Source organism: Glycine max, chromosome 9 (assembly GCF_000004515.6).
Source record: "Glycine max cultivar Williams 82 chromosome 9, Glycine_max_v4.0, whole genome shotgun sequence".
NCBI classification, from domain to species: Eukaryota; Viridiplantae; Streptophyta; class Magnoliopsida; order Fabales; family Fabaceae; genus Glycine; species Glycine max.
In genome coordinates this window covers 38786919-38796708 of record NC_038245.2, presented here as the reverse complement: position 1 = coordinate 38796708, position 9790 = coordinate 38786919, and the positions used below count along the sequence as shown (strand labels likewise).

The 9790-nt window shown below is 34.6% G+C and overlaps 1 protein-coding gene across 1 annotated transcript; it reads right to left on the bottom strand.

Annotated features, from left to right (window-relative positions):
• Positions 1-5960: 5960 nt before the first annotated feature.
• LOC100818316 (protein PLASTID MOVEMENT IMPAIRED 1) lies at positions 5961-8534 on the bottom strand. Its single transcript, XM_003533213.4, has one exon. The coding sequence runs from the start codon at positions 8532-8534 to the stop codon at positions 5961-5963; it is 2574 nt and encodes an 857-aa protein (XP_003533261.3).
• Positions 8535-9790: the final 1256 nt, after the last annotated feature.

Here is a 9790-nt window from a genome sequence, read left to right as displayed (position 1 = left end):
TAGGTTTTCCTATAGTTACATTTCCCACTACCATTGTAGGAATGAAGAGACCAAATTCAATGGCTTCCCATATATTTAAATCTATGACTTCAATAAAGATCTGCATTCGAGTTTTCCAATAGTGATAACCCTTGCCATTGAAAACAAGAAGCCTATTAATAGAGTTTCCCTCGGGAAATGGAAAGTTAAATGAGGCCATATCTATTCTTGAAATTTTTAAACTTTAGACAAGAATCCTGCTCGGATACACACCGATGTCGTATAGTAAGAAATAACAAAAGAATGTAAAATATATACATACCAACATCCATTTTTAGAAAAATTGATGTTGTGGTTGACTGACGATATCGATTTTTCTAAAAACTGATGCTGGTGAACAAAACACAAGATGTTGTCAGTCAACCGCAACATTAGTTTTTTGTGAGTAGAACACAATATCGATTTTTCTAAAAGCTAATGTTATTTTTGCCCAAAACTGATGTTATTTTTTGGAATTTTTTAATATCCTGTCTGTTTTTTTAATTATCTCAAATTAACTTGCAAATTGTGTTGGATCGAGTGGCCTCAGAATAATTAAGAAGGGAGAGTTGAATTAATTATTCTTAAACCTTTACTAATTAAAAAATTTACTCTTCTAAGGTTTTTACTAAATTGTTAAGAGAATGAGGAGTAGAAGAGAATCTTAACAGAAAGTAAAAGCGGAAATTAAATGCACAACGGAAAGTAAAAGAGTAGGAAAGAAGGAAACAAACACACAAGAGTTTTTATACTGGTTCGGCAACAACCCGTGCCTACATCCAGTCCCCAAGCGACCTGTGGTCCTTGAGATTTCTTTCAACCTTGTAAAAATCCTTTTACAAGCAAAGATTCACAAGGGATGTACCCTCCCTTGTTCTCTTTGAACCTAGTGGATGTATCCTCCACTAGAACTGATCCACAAGAGATGTACCCTCTCTTGTTCTCAGTCAAACCCAAGTAGATGTACCCTCTACTTGTACCACAAAGGATGTACCCTCCAATGTGTTAAGACAAAGATCTCAGGCGGTTAAACCTTTGATACTTTGTGAATGGGGATACAAAAGAATTCTCAAGTGGTTAGTCCTTTGAACACTTTTGTATTAGGAAAAGGGAAGAATCAAAAGAATTCTCAGACTGTGTCGTTTTGAATTCTTTGACAAGGGAGAAGGGAGACACAAAAGAATTCAGGCGGTTAGTCCTTTGTTTTTTTGGAAAAGGGAGAAGAGAGACACAAAAAGAATTCAGACGGTTAGTCCTTGGTGAATTCTTTTTGGCAAAGGGAGAAGGGAATGAAAAGATGAATAGCACAAGTTTTCAAGGTTTAGAAAAACCAGAAAACTTTGGAAAGCTTTTGGCAAAAGGAAGAAGAATAAGTTCAAAGAGATTCAAGGCTTGTAAATGATTGTATGAAATACGTGTAAAAGTATTGAATGAATGAATGAAAATGCAAAACAAAGCCTTGCATTTATAGACTCTTCATGTCTGGTCAAGAAGACCATTTAGAAGAGTTATAACTTTTAGAAAAACTTAAAACCAATTTGAAAAAGTCAAAAACCATTTGAAGAGTTACATCTTTTGATTTATTCAGAAACAGTCACTGGTAATCGATTACCAAATAAGTGTAATCGATTACACAAAGCTTTTATGTGAAAGGATGTGACTCTTCACATTTGAATTTGAATTTCAACGTTCAAAGGCACTGGTAATCGATTACCAAAACATTGTAATCAATTACAACTTTTTGAAATTAATTGGAACATTGTAAATTCAATTTGAAACTTTTTCAAAACAACTTTACTACTGGTAATCGATTACAATAATCTGGTAATCGATTACCAGTGAGTAAAAACTCTTTGGTAAACATGTTTTGAGAAAAATCATGTGTTACTCAATTTTTGAGAAAAATTTTCATACTTATCTTGATTAAGTCTTCTCTTGATTCTTGAATCTTGAGTCTTGAATCTTGATCTTGATTCTTGAGATCTTGAACCTTGAATCTTGATTCTTGACTCTAAATTTTCTTCTTGAGTCTTGAATTCTTCTTGATTCTTATCTTGAACTCTTGAATTGTTCTTGATTCACTTGAGTTGTTCTTTGATTGATCTTTGAGCTTTTTGTCATCACCTTTGTCATCATCTTTTGTTATCATGATTGTTATCATCAAAACACCTTTGAATCACCTTTGATTCACCATGAAGTTTTGCTTGTACAAATTGAAAAACAAAACCAATCTAGATAGTTTTCAAACAGTTTTTATCAAACAGTTCAAATTTTGTTCATAATAATTGAATATTTATTATCAATTAAAATAAATATTTAAAGTAATGAAAGTCAATACATAAAATCATTTGTAACCTAATAATCTAAATTAACATAACTCTACAATTCTAAAATTAATTAAACACCTGATGTTTCATTTTTAACTTTTAGATAATATTTTGCCCACTAAATGTGAATTGCCTTCATTCTCTTTGGTTCTAATAATCCTTGATCAGTAAAATACTGCATGATATAATAAAACATAAGTTAATAAGTATAAATAATAACAATTATAACAAATTGAATTAGTTTTGAAGTAAACAATTATCATTTTCCAATTATCCTTAAAACCTCCTAGGCTTATCATTCACATCCAATGCATTACGTAGTACTCGCACTCAATTCTTCCTTTTTGCTTATTATACTAAATTGAATAGGATATTTAGATATTCAAAGTTAACTGAAAATTAGGGTATAGAGTAATTAAATTTAATTTTTAAGTCATCAAACATTGTTTAAATGACTTACTTTAATTAACTACAATCCATCTAGCAGCAACCTTAAATTCACTTCCTTGAATATCGTTGAATCCCTTCAAAGTACTGATTAAGAGAAACATGTATGCGTGTTGTACAATTAAAATATTAATGTCGAATACTAATAATAAAGTATATGTATTACAAAATAGAATTGACATATTAATAATTTCTTTCAAGTAGTTGTCAAGCCTACTGTGCAAAGAACAAAATCAGATGATAACATTGTCCTTAGGACATATAATGACTATTTGCCAATGTGCACTGCATTGGAGAACATTAAGTTATTATAGTGCGTATATTATTTAAATTAATTTGTTCAATTTAACTTACTCATTCAAGTAGGCTCCTAGGTAGGCATCTCTCTATGAATTCTGCATCCATTTCTTAATATAATCTTCTGATTCAAATTGTAATTGTCCGAATTTCTATATCGATTATGGCTTGATGAATCCATACACAAAGGCATTCCCTGCTTGCATACTTGTCTCAGTCATATGTCTATTGTTGTTAAAATAAAGTAAATTATGTATGAATATAAAAAAAAAATCCGTTAGCTAATATACAATAATGTAAAGTGACTTACAAAATCCATAATTGTATAACAAAGATGCTGAAACATTGACTACCATGTGCTATTTCAGAAAGATCTTCATGCTTTATGTACAAGGGGAAGTTATCATTATACACCCCAAACACGGTAGCATCCCACGACACCTGCAACAGCTTGAGGAAAAGTTGGATGGTTAATGTCATCAGGTATAGGGGATCAACATCAGGATCCAACCTATCTACAAGTTTCGTCGATCCCTCAACTCCATGTTTACCCTACACGGTTAATAAACATAAGTGAATGACAGTCAACACTTTATTTGTAACAAATCATTTTTTTAATAATTCTTAAAAACAACAAAATGAAATACATATTCTGAAAAAGGCTTTACAAGATGTGTCGGCCAAACAAGGAAGATGTTAAGTGTTTGTCCTACTAAAAAATTTGAGACTTTTTGGAAAAGGATCATAAAAAATTACAACGCATATCGTGGCAATCTAAGTGAAAGATCCAACAATCAATTGAAATCTCGATGGCCAAAAATTCACTATGTTGTTCAAAAGTTCAATGGTTGTTACAAGCAAGTTGTTGCTTTGAAGAAAAACAGTTACACAGAGAATGATGTGATAGTTAATGTATATGCTATTTGGAAGGACGACTTAGCATACATGGTGGCTGTTAAAAGATCAACATAGATGGTTAGAACAATACAAAGAAGTTCCTTCAAAAAGAATAATGCTGAATGAAAATTGAAATTACTCATCATCGTTTAATTCGAAGACACTGATTGAAGTTTTCGAAAGTGACACTCCTACACCATTGGCTCGCCTAATGGGACAAAAGACGACCAAAAGGAAGGTCAAAGGGAAATGAACATCTTCTTCTACACCGGTGTTGAACTTGTTTGGCATTGAAAAAGAAATGAAGGAAAGAAATGTTGTCCAAAAACAAATAACAGAGGCAATGAAGTCCGATAACATCATGAAGATGTACAATATTCTTATGAAGGACACATCTAACATGATTGAAGATCAACGCAACAAACATGAAATGACTTATAAATATATTTTAAAGAAGTTTAGTAGTTAGTGTTTATGTCTTAAGTTATCGTTAATTAGTTGTATGTTTAAGTTTGTTTTTAATTAGTTTTTTTTATTAGTTTAGTAGTTTATTTTTTATGTGTTAAGTTATTAGTGATGATTATCTTGTGACACACTTTCAATTAAATGAATGATGAAGTTTATTTTTAATTACATAAGTTATTTTTTAATGCGTAACTTGTAAGTCGTTATAATTAAAAACTAGCTATTACGGAAATTAGTCGTTAAAAATTAATCCTTTGTATTTTTGTTGTTGTTCAATGTCGATATTTATATTTTTTTGATCAATTTTATGTATTATCGTAAGTTTAAATTATATTGATAAATAAATATTTTAATTATTAATAAATTTTATTTTTGAATTAATTTTTTTGAAATTAAAAAATATATAATTATTTTTTTTAATTATTTTAAAATAAATTACAAATAAATATTAAAAGATGAATCCTTTGAGACCTAAAATAATGTTTAAAATTTTAAAATAAAATTTATTATTAGAATAAAAAAATTTAGGAGATTTTGAGAGTGTTATAACACTATTAAATTTACCAAAAAATAGTTAAAATCTCAAATTGAGATTTAGTATTAAAGATGTACTAAGAAGTCTCTTTCGAAGCATCTCAAGAACAGAAATCATAAGTATGACTAAAAAAAAGTTATGTGCCAGATTACTGCTTCCAGTAAATGCCTGAAACCACTTTTTTGTATTGCGGAGTTGTTAATCAATGCATGCTCGGTGGTCATAGAAAGTGGGCATGTCGATCTATCACTTTTCTTTTTTTCCAACTTTGCTTTGACCGGTAAACTATCTGAGCTTGCACGCCAAATCAGTTTGGAGCATTTTTTATAGCTGCTGGAATCTGCTACACTTTCTTCCGAAATTGTTCATATATGGCCTCCACTTTTTGCTATATGCACAACATTTTTCTCACGTAACCAGTGGTGGAGAGAGAAGAGACAAAATGTAGCTATCATTGAGTGGATGCTAGCAATTTACGAAAGTAATAAAAGAAAATTAAAAACCTATTTAATAACTTTTTTCTCCTTCATCGTATTACATCATCAATCAAATTAATCATTTATTTTTTCTCTTAAAATTATAGACAACTTAAAGTTATTTAAAAAAAACATTTTTCAACATAAAAAAATGTTATATACACCAATTTTTGGAAAGAAAAATATTTTTTGGATAATCTTAAATTTTCTATCACTTGAGAGAGAAAAATGAGATGTTTTCTACCACTTGAGAGAGAAAGAGGAGATGAGAGATACCAGGTTTATTAAGCTACAGGTTTTTATTACTTCTACAAAAAGCAACTAACTATGACCCGACGAGTAATGATAATTGGCATAATTATTGTATACATAAACCTCACTCAAGCTCTAACAAGCCCTCTTGAGTCTTGAATATTCTATTAAATTTTTTATGGAGCCCCTACACGAGACATGAATGCAAACTTGCTAAAACTAAAATCTAGTGTGTGTGTATATATATTATTCCTTCACAAGTTTGATATCTGGATTTCTCATGGTTTTGAGCCACATGTCAGCCATGATTCTTGATGAAATGCTCCACAGAAAATCTGGCCCTTTTAGCAATGCATGCTTGCCTTTCTTCCCTGCCTTAAGTTTTCCCAATCCATATTCAATCAACCATTGCATTGCAGTTAGCCTTTGCTTCTCACTGTCCCATGCATTCTTTGTAACACTCCTCACTTTCAAACCTCCCATATGCATGCTTGTTACCTTGAACATTTTCTCCTCCTCATCATCTTGGTAGTGATCACATTCACTCCCCTTTGTGTCTTCTTCACCTGTTGCATGAATGAGAACCACCACAGGACCTCCAACTGCTTCAAATCTCCTCATTGGATCCCTCAGTTGAACAACAAACATGAGTGTGATGTTTGATGTATCACTGTAGCTTTGGTCTCTGATCCAATCCTCAAGTGAAACAGCAGAAGCTAATAGTTCATTCTCTTTGTTCCCTTCCTCAGTGCTGAGTGGAGAAACATCAAAAGGAGCTTCTTCCTCTGCCATGTCAACTTGGATTTTCAACCCTTCAACTGCCATGAACTCAATCTTCTGCATTGTGAAGGCTAGAATTTTCTCTGCTGTAAGTGGGGTTTCATCCACATTCCAAAGTCCTGTTGAAATCCGTTCTTGTCTTCCTGAACTCATTGCATTGGCCATTCCTTTGAGGGCAGAAACTATACGTGCAGCACTCGAACTAGCTCCTTCTTTGTTTCTTCCTTGTATGATGGCAGAAGCAATGCCTTCAAAAGCAATCTGTTCAGCAGTTTTACCTATAAGTTCATCTAGGGGCATCATGGAGAAAACTTGAGAGCTGAGTTCATCAAGGCCAATGCCAGCCAATTTCTGAAACAACTCTAACCCATTTGGGAACTGATTTGATGCCAACACATAAGGCTTTGACATCTGCATTGCTAGCTTTGGAGTGTCATTTCTAGCCACAGCATTATCTAAAGGATTCAACGATGTCAAGTAGCCTCCATCCTTTGTTTGAACCACACACCCCAAGCCCTTGCCAAGATCCGAGAGATACACTTCAGATTCTGCCATTTGTAATGAGGGGATTTTAGATTGGTTGATTTTGAAACCTCTGGCCTTTTGATCCTCAAGCATGTGAAGAAACTCCCTTGTCACATTTTCTTCATCAGAATCCAATCTTGGTGAATCAGCTTCCTCACTTTTTGTGAACTTCCTGTTATCTTCTCTCATTATGGACTCAAGAGCCTTTATCTGCTTGGCAATTGAATCAAGCTCAGTTAATCTAGTAAGGCGCAGTTGATCATGCAGTATTTCCTTGACAACCTCACTTGTAGCTGACTTCACTTCTATGGATTTCTCAGATTCTTCTCCATCATATTCTTTCTTCTCTTGAACTTCAACCCCTTTATCAACAACCTCAAAATCTGGGATATCAAAATCCTCCAGCTTCTCTTTGCTACCACCATGTTTCTGGATAGAGGGAGGGGCATCATGAACTAGGTGTGGATAATCATCAAGATTCAAATCATCTATACATTGAATATCTTCTGCCAACCTTCTCTGTGAAGGAGTCCATGCATCACTTCTGCTTGTTATTCTAGGACTTGGCAAGCTGAATGATGACTTGGATTGCTTGCGAGCAAATGCAGATGTGAGATTTCTGAACCTTTTGGACTTCATGTTCTCATCCTGGTTGTATATCTGAACTCCTCCTTCTTTCTCCATGATTTGGAAGCCAAGTTTCAGAACAAGTTCTCCTCCTTTTGCCTTCCCTGACAAGCCAAAGCTTCTGTCCCACTGCCTCACACGCAAGCCTTGCTGGCTTTTCTCAACGGATTCTTGAATCAACTGGCTCAAGTCAACACTGTTTCTTCCGAAGCTAAGCTCTTTGGCATCAACTGCAACAAGGTATATCCAAAATGGTCTTGGCTCAAACTTAAGCTGCTTTCCACTACCATGGTTGCAGTAAACATGGCACCTTACGAAAAGGGTCTCTTCAAAATCTGCACCACCTTGATCAACCCTTGATGGCATTGTCTGAACACTCCCATCTTTGGTCTCTTTCTTTCTAACACAAACAGAAAGCCTTAGTCCATTCATGGATGAAGGAAGGCCTTGAGCAGTGACCACTTCGACAGAAAACAAACAGCTTAGTTTATTCATTCCAATATGAGAAAGAATCCTCATAGGCTTCCAGCTCCAAATCCCTTTCTTGTCACCTGAATTTTCTGTGTCATCGAACTTTTTGGTATCTGGCTGAGTGAGAGGTGCCTTGGCATCTTCAGGCTTTGGCCTTGATCTCCATGGAGACAAGGACATGCGGCGAGACCGAGTTTTGTTGCTTTGCTTGTTGTTGTTAACTTTAGCAGTGTCATTGTCATGATCTTCAGCAGATGAGACAAAAGGAGGTGAGGCTCTTGGTATAGCTAATGAAGCTGTTCTTCTAGATGTGTTTGAGATTTGTGAATATTGGTTAAGAGTTTCACTAAGGGCCTCTAGTTTCTCAAGGAGCTGAACATTTGAGTTTCTCTTGGTAGAGGAGTCATCTGCTGCCATCATTAGTGAATGAAGAACAGAAGTTGTTGCTACCAAAAAATAATTGCTGATGATTTATGTCACAAAGAAAGAGATCAGTTTTCGGACGAGGAAGAAGATAAGGTGGTTATCACACGCTTGGAAGGTTGGATAGTTAACTTGGGAGGAAGGACTATGCATTTAATGAATGATGAAAACAGTGAAGGTGTTGGACCTTTCTGAACCAAGAATCTGATGAAGTGTATTTGTGGTGGATAAAACATGAACGATGGGATTGGCATTGCATTGCCTTGGTGACCAAGACAAGTTTGAAAAGTAATAGACAAAAGGTCCCAGTGAATTTAATCTTGGTTTTCCCTATGGTTACACAGCACCAGAATATGTTGAGGGGTATTTTAGTTGATACGGCAATGTCCAAATATGCAAATTTTGTAGTTATTTATCAGGAAAGTCACACGTGCAAACACTTCATAGGTATTTTTTATTTAATTATAGTTTGTTGGGCATTTATTTTTTCTTGGAAGTCCTTAGTTCTGTTCTTAATATGATCATTACTTTCTAAAAATTTCTGAAGAAAAATAATGTAACCCCTTGTGGGACTGTTTAGACACGTGGTGCATAGAATTTTAACCTCTTATGGGTGATGTCAGACAACATACCTATTGAAGTGTGGAAAACTCTTGGAGATAGAGGTCTTGAGTGGCTCACCGAACTCTTTAACGAAATTATGAGGTCAAAACGCATGCCGGAGGAATGGAGGAAAAGCACGTTAGTGCCAATCTATAAGAACAAGGGGGATATACAAAATTGTGCAAATTATAGGGGAATCAAGCTCATGAGTCATACCATGAAATTATGGGAAAGAGTGATCGAACGGAGATTAAGAAAGGAGACTCAAGTTACTGAGAATCAATTTGGTTTCATGCCGGGAAGGTCGACCATGGAAGCGATTTATTTATTACGGCGGGTGATGGAGCAATATCGCATGGCCCAACAAGACTTGCACTTGATTTTTATTGACTTGGAGAAAGCGTATGATAGAGTGCCTAGAGAGATTTTGTGGAAAACTCTAGAGAAGAAAGGGGTTAGGGTTGCATATATTCGAGCTATCCAAGATATGTATGATAGGGTATCGACTAGTGTTAGGACACAGGGTGGAGAGTCAGACGATTTTCCCATCACAATTGGTTTACATCAAGGGTCAACCCTTAGCCCCTACCTTTTTACCTTAATTCTGGATGTCCTCACGGAACAAATCCAAGAGATAGCGCCGAGAT

Excerpts from the sequence above, each read along its gene's own strand:
- LOC100818316 (XM_003533213.4), bottom strand. The coding sequence starts at position 8,534 with ATGGCAGCAGATGACTCCTCTACCAAGAGAAACTCAAATGTTCAGCTC.